This window comes from Sinocyclocheilus rhinocerous, unplaced genomic scaffold (assembly GCF_001515625.1).
Source record: "Sinocyclocheilus rhinocerous isolate Xijiao unplaced genomic scaffold, SAMN03320098_v1.1 scaffold1160, whole genome shotgun sequence".
Lineage (NCBI taxonomy): Eukaryota > Metazoa > Chordata > Actinopteri > Cypriniformes > Cyprinidae > Sinocyclocheilus > Sinocyclocheilus rhinocerous.
In genome coordinates, this window is record NW_015635060.1 from 946,774 (window position 1) to 969,784 (window position 23,011).

The following is a 23,011-nucleotide window of genomic DNA, read 5'->3' on the forward strand; positions in this document are numbered from 1 at the left end:
GCGATGCTGCACACAACAGCAGGGGCGCAGGGCTTGCTAGCCGTAGCCCCAGGCTCTCTTTCAATACATAAAGCACTGAGACGTGTGGGAGGAAGAAGGAACAGGAGTGGGAGTATTAACTTTAGACAGCAGGGAAAATGAGGACAGCTCTGAAGAGAAGAAGGACAGGAGGAGGGAAAGAGCGAGAGCGAAATTGTAGCTTTCAGGCTGAAACGTAGAGTTAATGTTTTGTTCTGCTAAATGAGGCTGAAATTAAAGCAGCCTCTGATGCCAGTTAGAGTGGATGAAAGTATGAATGAGAGAGATCTGTGCAGAGAAAAACTGTCTGGCATGCAACACAACAGCTTAAGATGTATGGAGAGGTGGTGGCCAACATGTAATAGATGGAGAGGTAAACACAGCTGACAGGTTAATGTTTTTAGACACACAGCACAGCTTTTAACTCCTGAACAACAGAAATACAATTCACCATTAGACAAACAGCCATCATGTGTCCATAACTGAAATAATGTCTTAATTTGTATGCCTCAATTCATTAACAAAACAAATTGCTCACCAAAAATTTAACATTTTGTCATCATTTACTCACCCCCATGTCGTCCCAAACCTGTATATCTGTATATCACATACATCTTTATGTGGATCATAAAGAAGATATTTTGAAAAATGTCTCCAGTGGGAGACATTGCACGAACAACAACAACAACAAAAACAACTACTTAATGCAACAATATTTGGGGTCGGTAAGATTGTAGAAAGAAAGTATGCTCACCAAGGCTACAGAAAAACAGTGAAATATTATTACTTAAATAATTTTAAATAATTTTAATATACTTTCAATTGCAATTTATTCCTGTGATGCCAATAATGAATTTTCAGCATCATTACTCCAGTGTTCAGTGTCACATAATCATTCAAATCATTCTAATATATTGATTTGGTTATTAATATTTTTTGTGGAAACCATGGTTTATTTATTTATTTACTTTTAAAGAATTCTTCAATGCATTTGCAGAATGTTCAAAAGAACAGCATTTATTTGAAACCGTAATCTTTTATGAAAATATATATATATATATATATATATGTCTTTACTGTCACTTTTGATCAATTTAATACATACTAGCTGAACAAAAGTATTAAATACTTTATAAAAATGACTTCAAGCATTTGAATGGTAGTTTAGATTAGATTGTGTTACTAAAATATAATATTGTGCATTGTCAGTTTAAGAGTAGTTAGATTAGATAGATAGATAGATAGATAGATAGATAGACCACCAAAGTTCAGTCATACAGTATCACACAATGCTGACTGACTTACTGAGGCATATTCAAGTTAGAAAGCTATTAATAAATTGACAGAGAGAAAAAAAAAGAGATTTCCAATAACTTCAGAAAAATTACTCAAGCAGTAAATCAAGTCGCTTTGGATAAAAGTGTCTGCTAAATGACTAAATAAATAAACTTATAAGCCAGCTGAATTAAAATGTGTGATACAATTAAAAGTTAAATATGTCTTCCTGCATTTGTGTTTAGTTTATCGTACAAGGAAAGAACTTTTTACATGACTCACTTAAAAGCACAGCCGTGACAGACTGAAGGAAATCAGATTCATGACTAGAATAAATCAGGGGCAAAAGCAGGTAAAATGAAGCGATGTTGCGTGACACAGGCAGTCAGAGCTGCATTTGTGTGGGCATTTGTGTCAAGCGAGCTGTAGGCGAGATATATATATATATATATATATATATACTTGTATGTATCGGAGGTACAAAGAATTCTGTGACATCAATTACAAGATGTTTCATTTCATGGAATGGATTGACATATAAAGGAAGGTCACAACAGTTACTGTTATAAAATCCCTTTGAACAGCAGCAATAAGACATGAAAATGAATGTGCTGTTGTTGAGGCTGAATCTCAAACGAAAGACCTCATGAAATGTCTTGACAAGTGCTTGTATTTGTTATTCAATCATAATTTTTCTTCTATTGAATCATGTTTTCAGCCAATAGGCTTTTTTATTATTACAGTCTAGTGAAACTATGAAGAAAAGGAAATTCATGTTCAAGAAAGCATTTGTAAGTGCCTCAGAAAAAATAAAATCAATATTCTCATTGTCATCAATAATTATGATGACATGTTGATGGCTAACTGCTAAAAGACATGGATTAAAAGCCACAAGTGTCAAATTTCATGAGGCCTGTAGAAAGAAAGCGCATTAGGACAAAAGATTTTTCCAAAACTAAAAATGTTCATTGGATAGTTCACCTAAAAATGAATATTCCGTCACTATTTACTCACCTCATGTCATTTTAAACCTGTATGATTTTCATTCTTCTGCAAAACGCAAAGGAAAATAAAGGTCACTTTAATAAGGTCTTCACTTCAGTATCTTTTTTTGCGTATATTGTTTGCAACACAGTTGGAAAATATTCATCCACACATCATTATAGTGACCTATGTTTAATCATGAGGTGTTTAAACAATTACACGCTCAAGGAAAAATCTCTAGAGTGTGCTTAAGATGTTATGAAGTCATAACCCAGTCTCTCAACAACAATTGCTATGAGACTCCTAGATGTGAAGCCTCTAATGTGACAGCAATAACGTGATGACGTCAGCCAGAGCAAGATTAATGAAAGCAGCCAGAGAAAGCTATAGCCAGCAGCAGGGAAAATGTGCACTGCCACAGAAAGGCCAATATCTATAAGTCTTTGAAACAGAGTCATATTCCCTTATGCAGAGTTAAATGTCACTGATGAACGACACGTTTTCTCAATGCTCCCTTGTCTCTGGGGTAGACAATGACCATGTGATCTTGCACTGTCGAGCATTTCCCAACAGCCTCAAAGTCTCCAAAGAAATGACACGAATGAGATCAAACTGGATTCTCATGGCATGTGACATTTTGGGAGTCACAGAGGATTTATGGGATGAATGCACAGACAAAGCTATTTTTTTTTGCTGCTTAGGCCTCAAGCACCTAATAATGACTATAAATGCGATAATGTCTACTACATGGCTTCTCATCCCAAAAAGAAATATGTGGACATGAAATCTTAATCTGATGTCTTACAAGTGTGACTATTTTTTAAATACCATTTAGCCTTTTTAATTCATGTTCACAATTTTTATTTTGTGCTCAAACAGCAAATGCCACAAAAGTCACCAAGTTTCATAACATTCCAATAATGTGAAACATTTCAAAAAAAATGTTGGTCTAAAATGACCAAACAGTACCAGACTTTTAAAGGGATAGTTCACCCAAAAATGTAAATTCTGTCATTAATTACTCATCCTCATGTCATTCCAAACCTGTAAGACCTCCGTTCATCTTCGGAACACAAATTAAGATATTTTTGATGCATTCCGAGAGCTCTCTGACCCTCCCATAGACAGCAAGGGTCCTAACATGATCAAGGTCCAGAAACATAGCAAGGGGATCGTTAAAATAATCCATGTAACATCAGTAGTTCAATTGTAATATTACAAAGCTACGAGAATACTTAATTCAACAATTCGTCTCCTCCGCGTCACCCTATAGCGCCATTTTGGAGAGTATCACATACGTAAACAACGTATTCAACGTATGTACGCAGATACGTTGTTTACGTTCAGATCAAAGCATAAACAACGAAAACAGCATATCCGCGGACATACTTTGTTTACATATGTGATACTCTCCAAAATGGCGCTATAGGGTGACGCGGAGGAGACGAATTGTTGAATAAAGTCGTTATTTTTGTTTTCTTTGCGCACAAAACGTATTCTCGTAGCTGATGTTACATGGATGATTTTAACGATCCCCTTGCTACGTTTCTAGACCTTGATCATGTTAGGACCCTTGCTGTCTATGGGAGGGTCAGAGAGCTCTCAGAATGCATCAACAATATCTTAATTTGTGTTCCGAAGATGAACGGAGGTCTTACAGGTTTGGAACGACATGAGGGTGAGTAATTAATGACAGAATTAAAATTTTTGGGTGAACTATCCCTTTAATGCTTCGGCTAAGAAAAAGAACACTGCAACAATATTATATTAATAACAGTGCTGAAGTTCTCTTTTACTTTTCACTACAATCTATAACTGAAATGCATATGGCGTCATTTGCGTTTGTATGAAACAAGAACAGGCAAGTCATGTAATACGAGAGACATTATGTAAGCATTAAATATCCAAATATTTCAGTTGGACAATGATGGACAATAATATTCAGTTTTTTTGTTGTTTTTTTATAGTTTATCAAGTGGGAGAAATTGCATTATGTCCAATATAGTACATGCTGTATATAGCAAGCAATTATATACATATTTTAAATTAATGTTGTTTGTGTGTACTTGTGTGTAGCATAACTCTTAACTAATAGTTGCAGACCTGATTTTCTTACAATGCCGGTTTCAGTTACCTGGATGAGCGGTCTGATACTGTAAGGTGAATTCCAATTGTAAGTGAACATCACTACGAACACAAATGGACTTGTGTTTGAATAGACTGCCAATGTCAGTTTACAAAGCCGTGTAAAGAGCTCAGCAAACATTTCCATCTTACTGCCATCTCAGTAAAAGTCCTGCAAGCATTAAACATGCTTAGGAGCTTGTGCTGTATGTAAATTTGTTTAGAGTAGCTGGTTATGTCTATTTCGATTACAATACCCAGAATGTCAGTCTTAACTGTGAGATCTGTTCCATCCATCCTAATTGTGGTCTCACTGAGTGACAGCTTAATTAAAGGACTGACATATTCTGTCAAACCCTGAGAGAGGAAACAACATTGTTGTTAGTATGCTTCATGTGTTGACTGAGTGAATTCCCTCAAGTGAATATTTCCGCTTAAATGAATTTGCTGCCAAAGGGAGCTGGTTATGTCACTTTTCATTTTAAGATGGACTTCTTAAGACTGGAATTCTTCATGAATCTCAAAGTTGGTGGAATAGCTTAAAAATATAGAAGTGTCAGTCATATGAGGATGATGTCAAAAGTCCTTTGAGTGGTCATACTGAATACTTTATATTGTGTATATATAAAGCTATATTTATAAATATAATGTCACTGAATTTACCATCAAAGCGCCTTCACAGATTTTTCATTATGACAATTTTTTTTTTTTCAGTGTTGCCATTTTAACCTTAAAAGTTAAAGGGGTAGCCTAACACTGACCCAACAGGGTGTGATTTAAAAAAAAAATTTTAAGCCAAAGGTTTGGCTTCTGACTGTCACTCTCATATTTTGTGTTAAATAAAAACAGGTTATAAATGGGCCAATACATTTACTAGTCAAGTCAAGTCAAGTTTATTTGTACAGCGCTTTTCATGATACAAATCATTGCAAAGCAACTTTACAGCAAATTAAGTTTCTACAATATTTAGTGGTAGCTTATCAGTGGGGACTGTCAGTTAATGTACATATGGTAGAAATGTACGGCAAAATCAATTTAAGACGTAATAAAACAGACGATGAACACTATTAACAGCAATTATTACATGATGCAATCAAACTACCTAGGACACTACATTTACTACAGCATTTAGTCCTAAATCAGAGAGGTACAAACGTTTAAATAAATAATCTGCAAAAATTACCAGAAAATTAAAATAATAAATAGTTTTATAATAAATAATTTTAATACACAGAAAATAAAGCAAAAAACAAGATGCCTTTTCTTTGAAGAAAACCATTAAATCCAGTACAGGTCATTTTGAAACCTTGAATCCAGGCATGAAATAGAAATTCATGAAATTAAAATTCACCCTTTCTTTTTTCTAAAGGGATTTATTGTTTATGATTCATCCATGCATGTTTCATAAAAAAAATGACCTTGTAATTTTTATTTAAAATATCAAAATTCGATCTTCCAGTGAAAACAAAAATCTTCACCAATCATTTATTCGACTTAAAGTCTGGCCCTTTCCTTCAAAGTTGCATTCAGATTTGACACCATACAATTAATAACCAACGGATAAACCAAGTCTCCAAACTACAATTTTTTTCCCCTTCAATAATCAGTTTAATTCGGATGTTTTTTAGGCAGTGTGGGGAGTAACTAGTTACATGTAACGGAATTATGTAATTTAATTACAAAATAAATGGAAATGTAATCTGTTACAGTTACTAAGAAAAAAAAATGTGTAATTAAATTAGTTACTTATGAAAATGTTAAAGATTACAAAGGGGGTTACATCTGAATATTTTCACATGTGTACAGATTTGATTGATTTCTTTCCCAAATTGCATTGACTGCTCTAAAATATGAGACACCAGTGTTTCAGGAGTTTAGGACACAGAATAGGATACAAGCTTATAGGATACCAGTTTTATTTCCTGTTTGGGTTTATGTATATGCTTTATTTTTTAAGATTAACACTTTTTTCCAAAGCATTGCTAAATGCCAGTGTTACCTGTCATGGCTATGCAAAGGTTTTGATTTCAAAACAGTCTCGTAGCTATTAAAATATATCTTAAGATTTTAAATCTGTATTTAACCGCAGAATGATCTCAAAGTAAACATAGCTGCTAAAGTCTGATTTTGTGGTGGCTGTGCTTTAAATTAAATTATTATAATCTTAATTCAAGAGAAGAGGGATTTTGAAAGTCTGACACTATCCAGTGTTGAGTCCAACTGTAAAGTTAATCCTGCCTGCTTTAAATGTTTGAAAATGATTCATATTTGAAAACCTTTGTTAAAAATCAAATGTAATCAGTTACATTACTTTAATAAAGTAATTGAGAGTTACACTACTATTACATTTTAAACAGGGCAACTTCTAATCTGTAACCTATTACATTTCCAAAGTAACCTTCCCAACACTGTTTTTAGGTGATGCATTCTAGGGTCAAGTAGGTGGAAACTAAGGCGTTTTATATACAGTATACACTGTGTTCCGGGTGTCAAGTCACATTGAGGACAGTGTCTCCTCTGAGAGAGCTCTTGGAATATGTACATTAGCCAGCTGGTCATGTCTCCTGTCCCATGGCCATCTGTGCTAAAGGCTGAAATGAACATCCTCATGGGAACAACAATAAAAAAAGTGAAGAAAATGATGAGGCAATGTACCCAGAGAATTCAAAGTCAAATCACCAGAAAATAAGATCTGCCTTAATGGCACAAAAAAGTCTGCAAATCCCAGACAAAAGCTCCTTGCACTCCGGATTGCCATTAGGTATAATAGTATATTCCGGGATGTAGAGCAGTCAAAGGCGTTGTTGCCAGGGGAACCATCTATAGATAGTATATAAGATGTTGTATACACATGAACAACAAAGGGCTTCCTTAGGGCTTAAAGGAACAGTTCACCAAAAATTAATACTTGCTGAAAATTACTCACCCTCAGGCTAGCCGAGTTTATTTCTTCATTCGAAGATTAATTTAGCATTACACACTCTGCAGTGTGAATGGGTGCCGTCAGAATGAGAGTCCAAACAGCTGATAAAATCATCACAACAATCCCCAAGTAATTGACACGACCATCAATTAATGTATTGTGAAATGAAAAGCTGCATTTTAAGAAACAAATCCATAATTAAGTTGTTTTAACATCGATTCTGGCCAAAATACGAGTCCATAAACCATAATAATGCTTCCTTAAGTGAAAAAGTCCATCCCCTGTTGTCCTCTCACATCAAAATCCACCAACATATTATTTTAATACTGTTTTGGACTGTTTTTGCGTGTAAACAGAGCTTGATTTGTACATATTTCTCTTCTGATTCAGACAAGATGACTTTTGCTCTGGAGAAAGCAATATTATGGATACAGGACTTTATTCTTATAGTATAGCCTATACTTTATTATTATAGTGTTTTAGATGGAAGCAACAGTTTGATATTAAAAACATCTTGATGGATTTTACTTCACAAGATTGATGGTTTGGAGTCGTGTGGATTATTGTGATGTTTTCATTAGATGTTTGAACTCTCATTCTGACGGCACCCATTCACTTCAGAGGATTCACTTCACATTCACTGTTCCGATGAAGAAGCAAACTCATCTCTTGGATGGCCGGTGGGAGTAAATTCTCAGCAAATTTTCATGTTGGGGCAAACTATTGCTTTAACTAAAGTGCTCTTAAAGACATTATATGTGAGTGAGATTCTAATGATGCTTATTGCATATGCTTATTTGAAACTGACATTTCAAAGGAAAAAACTTACATACAGATGCTTTAAACTAATGGGAAAAACATATGTTGCCATGACTTATTGACCATTTTTTACAGTGAACCAATTCAGAACATTAAAGTGATTTCCCCAGAGACAAAGACAAAAGTGCAAATAAGGTCATCGAATACAGCTTTGCTTGTTTCTTACTACCACTTCATTACGATGTTAGAGAGGAGGTCTATATATATAAAAAAGAGTTGATTCATTCTGAATGTTGTAATATCAAAAATAACACACATCTAGCATCAAGTGTACTCAGCCCTTTGGAAAAAGACATGACAAATTAATTTCTCCAGTAAATTAGATTTATCTCATTGGGACTGGGTGTCCTCTTCATGTCTCTGTTTTGAACTGTATAAATTCACACTGGGATTGAAACAACGTGTGTGAGCAGCTGTAAGGCAGCTCAGATATTTCTGCCAGTTACAGCAGAGACAGAGCGGCTCTGCACCTGTTTTTCAGGCAGCTGGGAGCCAAATGACCCCTGACTAAATGTCTGTACTGCTGAGATAGAGCCTGGCTTAGGGCACAGGTTTGTTGCCATGGCAGTGTACCTAGTTTGCCTGTAGAGATGTTCTACCAAAAAAAAATGTGGAGGTGGAACTTCAGAGGAAATGTTTCAAAAGTGAAATGGCGACTCTCACAAAACTGAAAGACTAGGTTATAGTTCACATCAAAAACTGAAAGAAATCATTTCAGTATTGTGAGATTGTAAGATTTTTACATTTTAAAACTTAAAAAAAAATTGAATAGAATATTGGCTGACTGAGTATTTAACATTTCAGATAATCGAATGAATTGGATTTACTTGTGAACTAAAGGTGCAATAAAAAACAAATGAATGATTTATCAGCATGGCAGAAGTCGTTTGAATCTGTCAATACAGGCATGTATTGACTTGCCAAAAGGGTCTTATCACGTCTTCACTATATGTTTTCTTCACTTTTTATTTGTCTTTATTAACCGGGCAATTTGTATTGATTTGAAATGAATTGAATTGTGTGAGGGTACAGAGAGATGTTCTTGGAACAGTTGACTCACTTTGTCTTGCACCTGATGGACTCCTCCCACCAGTGGCCACATCGTTATTTACAAAACACACAAAAAAAGAGAAAAGCTTTTCTGACAATACAATGCAGTACAGTACAGAAAAAAAAAATTAGACAATTTTTAAGAATCTTCTGAATTTAATTCATTAAGCATTGCAGCACAGTTCAAACTATCCGTTTGATTTCCTCAGTATGAATTAAATGTCAACATTTTCTCTGTTTAGATATTGAACAACCACATGGTTATTTACAAAACACACAAAAAAAGAGAAAAGCTTTTCTGACAATACAATGCAGTACAGTACAGAAAAAAAAATTAGACAATTTTTAAGAATCTTCTGAATTTAATTCATTAAGCATTGCAGCACAGTTCAAACTATCCGTTTGATTTCCTCAGTATGAATTAAATGTCAACATTTTCTCTGTTTAGATATTGAACAATACTGCCACCTACAGTTGAAATGCAGTATTCATAATATACACAGGGTGAAATATTACACTGCCAACAGTAGTTCAACATTGGCAAAACCTATAAAAGATGACATAGATATGGTAGTAAATATTTCAAAACCATCAGAAAATTGATTGAGATACTAGTAAAAAAAATAGATACATAAACATAAACCTGGATAATGAATGGAAACATGTTCCATGTTGAAAAACTCAGTGTTTATTATTACATTTATTCTAGATTGAAATAAGACTACGAGGCTTCAGAAAGTAACTCAGAAAATCTCTGAGTTTCATTTGGAATGTTGAATGGTTGTTGTCTTCAGATTTTTGGACAAATATTTCTCCTGGCCTTCATTTGATTTCAATGTGTACATGTAAATACAGTGCAATTTTATTTTACTCGATATAAAAATACAAATTATTTATCTCAAGTGATAAAATGAATCCTAGCAAAAACATAAAAAGAAGTTCAAGAAATGGCTGAAAAAGGTAAAAAGGCTGTGCAAGATTGTTTTGGTAAAACACCATTTTCAATTGATATATAAATGGATATATAAAACATTTTTGGAATGGAAATAGATTTTTAAAAGGTCATATATGTAAATCCTACCCATTAAAAATCAGCAAATACCAAAATCATCAATCACTCAGAAAAAAATAGGCCATTGTTTTCAAGACCTCTTACACTCTTGGGTTCAGCAGTTACGACATGGAAATGATGTTTTGTGGAATGTAAAAGTGATTTGTATTGCTTAAAGGAATAGTTTGATAGTAAATAAAAAATGCTGTTTATTTACTCACCCTAAAGCCATCCAAGATATAGGTGACTTTTTTCTTCAGTAGAACATTAAAGGTGATTTCTAGCTAAACCCATGGTCTTTGGTAATTCATACAAGTCACTTTGAGAGGGAAAAAAATCTATACAAAAACACAAAATAAATCCCAGTGGCTCCTGTTGATATTTTGAGGTCTTATGAAGTGAAACGATTAGTCTGTGTAAGAAACTGAACATTATTTTGAACATTATTACCTGTAATTCATAGCATCAGATAAAAGGTCCCGCATTCTCACTCTTTCTCTCATATGATGTTTGCATGGATGTGAACTGACAATTTAGCATTATATCTATACTTGTATTGTTCAAATGGTACTTTCTTTTGATCCTGTTGTAAACCACAATGGCGCAATTTCACATTCGCACATTTGTCTGGGGCTATGGATTACAGGAAAAAATGTAAATAATGTTCAGTTTCTTGCACAGACCGATCGTTTAGCTTCGTAAGACCTCAATATATCGTCAGGAGCCACATGGGTTTATTTTGTGTTTTTTATCTGCAGAATGATGCTACCTCTTCTTGACTAGAATTTTATAAATCACAAAGGATGATGGGCTCAGCTAAAAATTTATACTGGAGAACGAAAGTCACCTACATCTTGGATAGCCTAAGGGGTGAGTAAATAAAAAAAAAAAATTATGTGAAGTATTCCTTTAACATTTTAATAAAACCTTTCATAAAAGCACAAACATAGTCTAGTCTGTAGTGGTCTTGGTAAATATATCACAGATGCTGAGCTGAGTTTTAGAAACCGCCAGTGCTGGATACAGTGGCTCAGTGAACGCATGCTCAAAACTGTAGAGCAAAGAAAGAGAACCCTCCCTGGCCACGCTATAAAAAGACAAGCGACCCTCACTAAAATTCAGCAGCACCCCGACCTTCCAGAGTTCAGCAGAACCCACAGGTGAAGCTACCTTATCGTGCAGGGCTTCCACCTTTCCCTTCTCGTAAATTAAACACCAAGAATTAGGGTAGAAACCAATACGGCAGATGTCCTTTTGCCCCTTTCTGCCTATCTGTCCATCACAGACCCCCACCTTCCAGCGGCCCTCATCCAGAGAGACCTCCACTTCCCAGTAGCAGCAGCCTCCGTCTATGGCACGAGAGCCCAGCACCTGAGGGAAAATGTTGAAGCGTGACTCCTGCTCGGGGTAGTCCTGCTGGGTCTCACTGTACTGCACCGTCCTGTTCTCATCTGACAGAAGCAGCTTGGGATGGACAGTATCAGGATCTAGAGTTGGGCTTATCCCATCTGCAGACAGAAACATCAGCTGTCAAACATTATATTTGTGTCTGCCAATCAAGTCTTCCTGTGGCCCCAATTAATATTTTTACTTTACCAGGCAGCATTTTTCTTTTTTTTTTTAAATGAGCTTCTTATGCTCAACAGTGCTGCATTTATTTGGTAAAAAATAAAAGTAACAAAAAGTAATATTGTGAAATATGATTACAATTTAAAATATATTTTAATAATGTAATTTATACCTGTGATTTTCAGGAGTCATTACTCAGTGTCACATGATCTTTCAGAAATCATTCTAACGTGCTGATTTTGTGCTCAAGAAGCATCACTGTTGAAAATAGTTCGGAAATTTGATCTTTTCAGGATTCTTTGATGAATAGCCAGTTCAAAAGAACGGCATTTATTTGAAATAGAAATATTTTGTAACTTAAATGTCTTTTGATCAATTTAATTCATCCTTGTTTAATAAGGGATAGTTCACTCAAAAATAACAATTCTGTCATAATTTACTCACCCTCATGCCGTTCCAAACCTGTAAGAGTTTTTTTCTTCTGTTGAATTCTGCTGGTCCTTATTGACAATACTATATGCAAGTCAATGAGGACCAGAAACTGTTTTATTACCCATATTCTTCAAAATCTCTTCTTTTGTGTTCAGAAAAAAACCTCATACAGGTTTGGAACAACTTGTGGATGAGTAAATAATGAATGAGTAGATTAATTATCCCGTTAATATAATACTAATTCTTTTAAAAATGCAATTGAAGAAAAACTGTAGGTGGTACACACATTACAAATATTTACAAAACAATGATTATAATGTATAGCATATATTTGTACAATTACTGACATACATTGATCAGTGGACTCATCCCAAAAAAAAAAAGCTTTGAAATGCTTCAGTTAAATTGTCAGTCATACAAATAGTGTTACAACTCCACTCGCCCTCATAGGCACGCCGGATCTGTTTGCTACGTTGTTGTGATTTGATCTGAATGAAAACAGCGTATCCGTGTGACGCAGCTGACACAGAACAGCATACGCTGTTTACGTCCAGCGGATATTCTCCAAAATGGCGCTACAGGGTGACGCGGAGGAGACGAATTGTTGAATAAAGTTTTTTTTTTTTTTGCGCACAAAAAGTATTCTCGTAGCTTCGTATAATTGCGGTTGAACCCCTGATGTCACATGGATTATTTTACAGATCTCCTTGCTACGTTTCTGGACTTGGGAACATTTCAGTTGCATTGCTGTCTATGCAGGGTCAGACAGCTCTCAGATTCCATTAAAAATATCTTAATTTGTGTTCCGAAGATGAACGGAGGTCTTACGGGTTTGAAACGACATGAGGGTGAGTAATTAATGACAGAATTTTCATTTTTGGGTGAACTATCCCTTTAACCAACAACCTGGAAACAACCTAGAGCAATCAAAATATAGACAGCAGCATTACTGGAAAACAAAGCTAAATCTCAAAATCATTTTTTGCTAAAAAAAAAAAAAATCACTTTAATGAGCTTGTTCTGAATTCCTATCATCACTATAGGTCATTTTATACTTTTTTAGATGTTATTCCAGTATTATAGTATGATTTATACTGTGAAGTGTGTAAAAGACTCACACAGCAGTCTGAAAGGGTTTCGATGAGGCAGTGATATGAGCACAGTCTCCAGTCTCCTCTCGGTCCAATCATTAAGACAGTCCAGCCGGTTATGGTTTATCTCATCGTGAGTCTCAAGATTTTGTACAGGATCAGACAATTCAGTCAGTCTGGAGGAGGACATCAGTTTTACTTAATAAACATAATTATATTATAATCAACAAATATTTGAACCATTTTACTTACTGTCCTGCCATCTTGCTGTATTCCTGAAATAACCAGTAAAAATTGCATTACATATATGCATTGCTAAAATAAAAGTAAAAAAAACGAATGATATTTTCTATTGAATATTTCAATCAGTTTAAGATCACTGCTGCTTGTCATACCATGATGAAGGCCTGGTCTTGGTACTGTGACGCCCCTTCAGCATTGGTCATTCCCTGCAGGGTGTTTAATATACTCTGGCTAGATATCAAGGCACCCTGTAATGTGTCCAGCTGCTTTTCAATGCTTCCCAGCACTCTGTCCTCTTCCTGGGTCACACAGAGTAAAGCCTGCTCCTCCTCTTGCTCCAGAGTCACCCGCATGGCCTGATACTGCTGCAATACGGCCGCCTGCACGTCCTCCAGTCCCGCCTGCAAGAATCACAAAACATGAGGGAAGCAAAAGCTCCTGTGCACAGAGTTAGCATTTTATTTGATGCTATTGTATCTTAATTTATTACTTGTATTTATAAAGATTTTAGTAATTTTAGTACTTTAACTTAAACTTGTTTTTTTTTTTTCAATTTCAAATTTTCTTTTAAGCGCTTTAAGTTTATGTTTTTATCTAATACTGATATTTTATTTTATTTCAATTAATAAAAATGACTTTAAATAGTTTTAGTTAATAACAACATTGGACAAAGAGAGCATAGACCGATGAGGGGTAGTTCTTTAAGTTGTTCAAAAGATTTTTTCATTTTTGGGTGAAAATAAATAAAATAAATAACTGTAACAATAAAAACCTCGCTAAAGTGCAACAATTAAATCGACAAACATTCTCACACTTACCTGGACACCACGTTTTTTCTCACTGAGCTCAGAGAGTTTCTCCTGAATGGACTTTTCAGTTTTTTGTATTTTTTGTATCTCATCCTTCAGTGAACCCTGAGAAATTAATGCAGATAAACCAATGAGCAACACATTTTCTGAAATAAAGAAATGTATTCTCCCATTCAGCAAGTACACATTAGTCAAAAGTAAGAGTAAAGGCATTTATAATGCTACAAAAGATTTCGATTTCAAATAAATGTTGTTCTTCATGTGAATTGCATTTTAAAATATTTTAAAATAGAAAGAATTTATGATCAAAATGACTTCAAAAACATTAAATAAATGTTACCAACATTTGAACAATAGTATACTACTAAAAACTTCAGGTTTAACCGGAATCTTAAAGGGGTGCTATTATGCTTTTTCACTTTTTCAACTTTAGTTAGTCTGTAATGTTGCTGTTTGAGCATAAAAAATATCAGCAAAGTTACAAAACTCAAACATATTAAATCACCAATGAAAAACTATTCAGAAAGGGGAAATGGTGTTTAAAAATGCCCAATAGTCTCTCACCCTGAGCTCCTGCTCTGCCTCGCGGATGCTGATGCACTCGTGCCCCTTGTGCGAGCCGACCAGGGAACACACAGTGCAAACACACACTGCACATGATCGACAGTAGATCCGGTTCATCTCCTGGTGCTCCTGGCATCTCCACAGGGTCACATCCTCCACAGCGTTCACCAGCGGGTGGTTCTGGAAAACCGGCTTTTCCAGGTGTGCCCGCAGGTGCTCGGAGCACATGGAGGCCCCACAAACCAGGCAGGTCTTTACCGCCACCTTCTGTTCTGAACTGGGACAGTAATGGCAAGGCACAGAACTGCTCCTGCAAAGTCTGTCTGAGGATGATGCTGCTGCTGAGATACTGAGGGGCTCTCCACTGTTAAAATCTGTTTCCTGCCTTCCAGGTGTATGAGAGGTGGCATTGACTGCTGGTGAGGAGGTTTTCTCTCCCTGAGGTGTGTTGCTCGTCCTGGGTGAGCCGGTGTCACTGCAGGAAGCCACAGGATGCTGGTCTTGCTGAGGGGAACTTGTGTTCCTCTCAGGAGATGATTCTACATGAGGAGACGTGATCTCTGTGTCTGGAGGTGTGCGTTGTGAGGATGTGTCATTCGTAGAGGTGGTCCCCCAAACCATTGATGGAGGCTGGCTTCCAGAAGAGCATTCGTCTGCTGCGGCCTTTCTTTTCCGTGGTATTGATGTGTCTTCATCAGAGTCAATGATTTTGATTACATCATAGTCACTGACGGGGTTATTAGATGGGGCTGAGCCCAGTCTGTATCCACCAGCGTGGAATGCTGAACTGAACTTTCTCTTCCCGTGCCATTTCTTCGAGTGCCGGCCGTGCAGCTTCTTTCCAAATGGCCAATCTACTTGAAAACATAGTATTACATTAATGTATATAAGTGTTTCTTGGTTATTTATTTTATGGTGTCTTTGTTACAGTGTAATAGACCTTAGTCAGGTTATATTTCATATTTAATTTAAAATGAATTAAAACGAGGCTGTGAGGGAAAGGTATGCACTGTATAAAAGTTCTAGATCAAGTTCTATAATCTTCACAACTTACACAACTTTTAAAACAGTTTCATGTAATTACTGAGTAATATAAATTATAAACATGTACTACTTACATACTATAGGGTTAGAGATTGGTTTAGGGCTAGTTACATGTCATAATGCATATTGTACTGTTATTACTAAAATAAGTACATGTAACAGGGACACTGTAAAATAAAGTTTTACCAAGGTTTTCATCAGCTTTGGGCAATTTTAGTTTTTTTAGGGGTCGACAGATTTTAACTTTTTATTTTTGATATATGAATAACAGATTAAAACTGTCTTGGAAACATTTTTCCATGCTTTTATTATTTGTGATTTACAATTGCAATAATTTCATAATTTAATTTTTAAAATGGATTTTACTTATTTTATATATTTCTTTATTTATATTCAGGGTTGTTTTACCCCATCCTAGACCCTTTCTTCTTAATACTATGAAAATTAAATGTACAATTTTTAAAAACATTTTGACAATGATTTTGCTTAAAACATTTTTCAAAAATGCAATCTCTCAGTTGTGGCATCATTTCCATCACAACACTATTTTACCCCAAATATTTTTTTTTTTCAGAACTTGTTTATCAAAGTAACTTTCTGTGAAGAGCTTGAGTTGAATTATCTACTGTAATGTATGTTCAAGGTAAATATCACTAAATATTATAGCACAGCATTTCAAATAATTTTGCAATTGTACAATTTTGCAAATATTTTATTTTGATATATATATATATATATATTATGTGTGTGTGTGTGTATATATATATATATATATATATATATAATTCAATAATGTGTTTTAAAATACATTCAATAATGTATTTTAAAAATCTAGCTATGAAATTAGGAGGCAGATATTGTATTGGCATTGTGGTGTAAAGTCATGCCTGAAAGAATAAAAAAAGACACAAATACCACAATTCTCCCAACACATACAGTATTTTGGAGACAAATTAAATAAACTAGTAATGTGATTGAGAAACGTTTTTGTTTTTCTATGATTTTATAAGACCCATACATGCATCATCCTATTGACGATTTCAAGCTTGAAGCTTGGAACCTGATAGGAGACATCAACTACAACAGATCAATACACAGGAGCAGTTGTGGCCTACTACGTCACGAGCATAGACTGTGGTCACGAGCAACTTACACATGTGCAATATAATAATAACATACACGTTCAAGGTCAACAAAGTCAACATTTATTTTGTGTTAATGAACGTAACGTTACGTGTGTTTGGTGTGGCTGCAGATGTTGACGCTCCGTCAGTATAGTCCGGCAGATGCTGGTACTCGTATCTACACTCGGGGCAGTAATACGGTCCGGTCTGAGATCCGCTCCACAACTCTCTGATACAAACCCGACAGAAGCTGTGAGCGCAGGCCAGCGTCACCTGCTCCCGAAACTCCTCATAACACAGAGGACATTTCAGAGGTTTGCCATTAGATGCGCCCATCTTTAAAGCGTTATTTACACTTACAGCAGACGCCTCACGATCGAACAAACGAAACTAACCTAACACAGATTGGGCGGGGCCTCACCTTTTGAATCATGCAAGCACAACATTTACTCTGCTGCTCTTAAAGCGACAGTGCACAATATATTCGGTGCAAGATGGCATCGTTTTACAGGTCTCTCTAGCTATCTACTCTTAAAGCGACAGTGCACAATATATTCGGTGCAAGATGGCATCGTTTTACAGGTCTCTCTAGCTATCTACTCTTAAAGCGACAGTGCACAATATATTCGGTGCAAGATGGCATCGTTTTACAGGTCTCTCTAGCTATCTACTCTTAAAGCGACAGTGCACAATATATTCGGTGCAAGATGGCATCGTTTTACAGGTCTCTCTAGCTATCTACTCTTAAAGCGACAGTGCACAATATATTCGGTGCAAGATGGCATCGTTTTACAGGTCTCTCTAGCTATCTACTCTTAAAGCGACAGTGCACAATATATTCGGTGTTTCTCACGCTGAGAAATAAGGGATAACTTGTCCTGCTATAATTAATGGACGAATACGGAGGAAAGTTCTCTGCCGAGTTCAGCTTCAGAGCTGTCTCGAGTTATATACAGAGTTAAATGACACCTACCAGCCAATCAGAAATTAGAATGTTGTTGTTTCCGCGTAAATTACGTGTTCCCGCTGCAAAGCGTGTTCGTTACTAAGCAACATGGATGCACGCACACACGGAGCTTAAATTGGGAGAGCAAGACCCGATGATGCTGTAGGTAACCTTTTTTTTTTCATCATTTTGATTTTTTGATTCCTGGACGAAATCACTTGCCTGTGATCAAAGATAATGAGATCTGATGTTGGGGAATATAGCCAAATTCATGCTAAATTATTACTGATGCAGTCTGCTTTGCAACCAGAAGCATTAGCTTAGCTTTGGCTACCAGAAACTAAGGAAAGTACTAGCGATGTTATAACAATGGGTAAATCTGATAAAAGACAGACAAATTCATCCAAATAAAATAAATTGTTTTATATATTTATTTTTAAAAAGTATCAAAAATAAAAAGAAATGTGGCCCCAAACGAGCCAACTGAAGAGCAGTGCTCAACAGTGTTGGGGAAAGTTACTTTTAAAAGTAATGCGTTACAATATTGCGTTACTCCATAAAAAAGTAACTAATTACGTTACTTCGTTACTTTTTTATGGAAAGTAATGTGGTACGTTACTTTTGCGTTACTTTTAAAATCTGGACAGGGCTTGCTTGTTGGTCTTTAAAATAAAAAAGTTATATTTTTGGCAAATATAAAAGCCTTTTCACACCAAAAGTGAAATGAATAAGCCGCAGGCTGAAGGAAATGTAAATTTTCGTCCGTACAGTAGAATGCAGAAGAAGAAATTTAAACACACTTCAGCAATTAAAAAAAGACACAAATGTTTGTCTAGAGTAATTTGTGCTTATTAGTACGGTTGAACTGGATCATCGAAGGTCAGAAGCAAAGACAGTGTGGTTACACTTTTAGCTCACTGTGACACACACATTGTGACCACACCATGAGAATCGTGTGAGCTCATGGTGACATCATTGTGAGATCAAATTGTTGACTGGGTTGTAATGCGTTACCCCCAACACTGGTGCTCAATGTACATAACGTTACTAATACTGTACACATACAGTAGGATTGCAGAACTTGCCCTGCAGATTTATGTAAAGTGTGTGTGTGTGGCTAAATTTCTTTTTATTTTTGATACACTTGTATTTTTGAAATACATAAACCTATTTATTTTATTTGGATGAATTTGTCTGTTTTTTATCAGATTTACCAGTTATCATTTCTATTTGTTCAGGTCAATTATTTATAATAGCTAAAATTGAACTGCTAGCGAAAACGAGAGAATAGGTGCTGCAAATATTTGAATGGCTCCTCCACTAATCTCACTCCAAACTTTTGCTATAACTTGAGAGCCCTGCTAACACAACATTCATAACAATAATTTGGCAGAATTTTTTAATTAGAAGGTTTATTAGAAATAAACTGAATGTCCACAAAATAAAAAATACCACAGGCTCATTGGGTAAAGTTTGATTTGTTTCATGTGAGTTATCATTGGATTATCATGACATCATCATTATGGGCTGGTAAAGTCTAATGTACGATATGCATTCTCAGAAGACACAAATTGACTTGTTGCATAATGGATTCATAGGGTAACATTTATCTCTCTATAAACATAACAATGATTTACTTCACAAACAAGCACGCACACACGCTTAAAGAGTGTGCTGAAGCACTTTTATTACTAAAAGTTGAACAACAGACCATAAGAGCAAATTTAATAAAATGATTAAATAAAAGTAAAACAATACAACATAAAGGCAAAGTTATCCATATTACTGTCAATCACATTCTTCCTCCTCCCTGATATTGGTTACTGGTTTATTTATAATAGCCCTTGGTGTTGTATTCTGATGTATTCACATAGGAAGTCCTCTCTACAAACACAGGGATCAATGTTCAGTGTGTGGACACTTGAACTTGAAAAGAGAGGAAAGGCAAAAGTGAAATGGCCTCCTGCCCATCACTACCAAAATCAAACATTGTTGATCAGGCTGGTCATCATCCAGCAACTCAATATGCAGGAGCATTGCGGATTGCGCAGCAGAGGACCATGGTGAAGATCATCTCAAAAACCTAGACACACAGTAGAGAGAAATTACACACCCAGCTGTCTTTAGTTATTCCTAGCACAAGTCTGTAATTTGTGCATGTCTGTGCATGTGTGTGTTCATTCTCACCATAATGACAGCAATCACTAGGGCGGCCAATCCAATGACATGGAGTTTCTCAGTGAACAGGTCCCTTAGCTTCGTGTGGCAACTCTGAAGTGCACAACATCAATACATTAGTCTATCCACAATCAAAAAAACTCAGCTATCAAAATATCCCTTTTTATAAGATTGTTTGTTTTGGTTATAATTTAGTGTAATTCCAACTAAACTCAAACAATATTTAGGCCTAATTTTACATTTACATATATGAATTGCATTTAAAATGTATATGCATTTGGATTGCACCGTTTTAAAATAAACAAACTATAAATGTGTGATGCATACATAAATGAAACAGGTAAGATTTTTGCACTCAGAAAAATATCATGGCATAGCTTATTATTAAAGGGTTAGTTCACCCAAAATTGAAAATTCTGTCATTAATTACTCACCCTCATGTCGTTCCAAACCAGTAAGACCATTGTTCATTTTCAGAACACAAATTAAGATATTTTTGATCAAATCTGAGAGCTCTCTGACCCTCAGTAGACAGCAATGCAACTGTAAATGCAACTGTAAATATTTTCTAGGCTAATTTTCATTTTTGGGTGAACTAACCCTTTAAGAATCTTTTCATAAGAATCAACTGAAAAGTGAAGAGTTCTAGAGGAGTTAAAACCATAACAGTCCATCAAAATATGCTTTAGAGAAACTTGACTCTTTCATAGAACTATATTGATGTGTTTACATTCTTGCCTTAAGGTCAGGCTGAATTGAAATGAGTTCTCTATCATGGTCTGAAGATACCTGGGAGATGAGCGGGTCAAGTGGGAATGTCTTTTTGGGACACAGAGAGGCCTGGACAACTGTGAAAAGTTGATTTTCATCCCCTTTACCACAGCAATCCAGCTAGATATTGAGAGAGAGCAAAAAAAAATTAAATAATAATAAGCGATGGGGATTATTAACTGTCCAAAATGAAGGATTTTGATGAAGGAATAGATTTTGGCAACTCACTGAGTCATGGAAGACCTCCAGAACTTTGGAAGCTGCCTGTCTGGATGTTGTGTCCACAGGATCAACAGCTTTAATGTATGCAGCATCATAGAAGTTAATGAGCTCAGTGGAGATCTGGACAGACAGAAAGTGAGAGAGTGACAGCCTTAAAATGAAGTCTTAATCTACAGATTTTCTGAGTGTACGTCTACAGAATGTTTAGCCTTACCGTGTCCCTGTTAATAAACCCCCATATTCCTGCTGCCACCTCACAGGCGAAGAGGATCACTAAACATGTGAAGAACTGAGCAAGAAAAAGAGATAAACTGTGTGATGAAGAAAGAAATACTGGAATAGGAAGAACGTTTAAGGTAAGACTGTGTGTAGAACAAAAGATGAAACAACTCTTCAAATCACTTTTTCATGTTAAACACAGAGCTTAGTTTAAAAAAAAAAAAAACATGCCGAACACCCATAGAAGATTCCACATGGATATTAGCTTTAGCGAATTAGCTTTCTGGGCTGGCCTACAAATTGACATCATGATGACTACCCTTGTGAAAAAAAGTGTGCTTAATTGTGTTGAATTTGCAGTTTAGGTGTACATTAAAACTTTTAAGTAAGTTTTTAAAAACTGTACTTGCAGATAAGATAATATTAATGAAATAAAAAGCCACTTAGGTGTGCTTACACTTTCAAAGTTAATATACTTTATATGTGTCAGTTCAGAAATGTACAACTTTACATGTGTAATTACAAAACAATTTATAATTACAAATACAATTAAATATTTGACATACAAGTTTCAATAGGAATTGTTTTAATAAAAGTATGTAGTGTACCATAAATTCTTGTCAGTATGTTCGGCAGTACGCTTTAACCATATTTTAAAGACAATAGAAGTGCTTATAAAAATGTCATATAATGATGCATTTACGGTAAGTCCTACTTACGTGGTCAAAAAATATCACTCTAAAGTTCAGCTAATTGCACTGCAAACAATAATACATTTTCAATTGCAACAGACATGCAGCTAAGTGCCTAAAAACATTACATTATTTCACAGTGAAGTAAATTATTTCTGTAATAAATACTTAAAAGTATGCTAAACTGTTCTTTTCACAAGGGTATTGTCTCCTACTAATAGAATCTGGTTGAATTATTAAACAATTAATGCATAAATCAATGTTTATTAATCTTTCTGGATGAATTTGAACTTCTGAGAAAATAACACATGCCAGTTTGTAAATAATAAATTTTATTATAGTCAAAAACGGCATCATCATCATCATCAAATGCTACTGGCTAAAGTAAAACAACACCTATAATTTTTAACCATAAGTAAAGTGTAGTTTAGTTCTTGTAAAGCTCTTTTGAAGTTGAATTGTAAATCTCTTCAAGGCATGCAGCATGAATAGTGTGAGTTGAGTAAAAACCCACCATTCCTAAGAGACACTGAGATTCTTGAATAGCTCCATAACAACCAAGGAACCCCACAAACATCATTACAGCCCCAATCGCTATGAGAACATACACACCTGAAAAAGCAACAGAGACAATGCATGAATGAGCTTAACATCATAATCACAGATTCATATTAATTGCACATGTTCATATAGTTTCTATAGCCCTCGTTCCTCATTTTTATGAAGGCGTTGAGATTTGTAGAAATGACCTGGTAACTGCAGTTAATGCAGTATGTTGCCACTAGATGGCATGTGTGCAGCAGTGTTAAACATTACCACACATTTGAACCCTCTCAGTATATATTTGAGTGTATCTGAAACTA

At 35.4% G+C, this 23,011-nt stretch overlaps 2 protein-coding genes across 2 annotated transcripts; both read right to left on the bottom strand.

Moving 5' to 3' along the window:
- Positions 1-10,661: 10,661 nt before the first annotated feature.
- On the bottom strand, positions 10,662-17,525 carry LOC107746576 (E3 ubiquitin/ISG15 ligase TRIM25-like). The gene is made up of 7 exons (XM_016560838.1): positions 17,231-17,525; positions 14,953-15,806; positions 14,398-14,493; positions 13,732-13,980; positions 13,589-13,611; positions 13,364-13,512; positions 10,662-11,752 (listed from the first exon to the last, which is right to left on the bottom strand). Exons 1-7 carry the CDS (start codon positions 17,454-17,456, stop codon positions 11,196-11,198), a joined length of 2,154 nt encoding a protein of 717 aa, XP_016416324.1. The 5' UTR covers positions 17,457-17,525; the 3' UTR covers positions 10,662-11,195.
- A 1,977-nt stretch (positions 17,526-19,502) lies between these two features.
- LOC107746582 (CD81 antigen-like) lies at positions 19,503-22,754 on the bottom strand. Its single transcript, XM_016560844.1, has 6 exons — positions 22,663-22,754; positions 21,452-21,526; positions 21,244-21,357; positions 21,034-21,135; positions 20,254-20,337; positions 19,503-20,149 (listed from the first exon to the last, which is right to left on the bottom strand). The coding sequence occupies exons 1-6, from the start codon at positions 22,726-22,728 to the stop codon at positions 20,087-20,089; spliced, it is 504 nt and encodes a 167-aa protein (XP_016416330.1). The 5' UTR covers positions 22,729-22,754; the 3' UTR covers positions 19,503-20,086.
- Between the last annotated feature and the right edge of the window lie 257 nt (positions 22,755-23,011).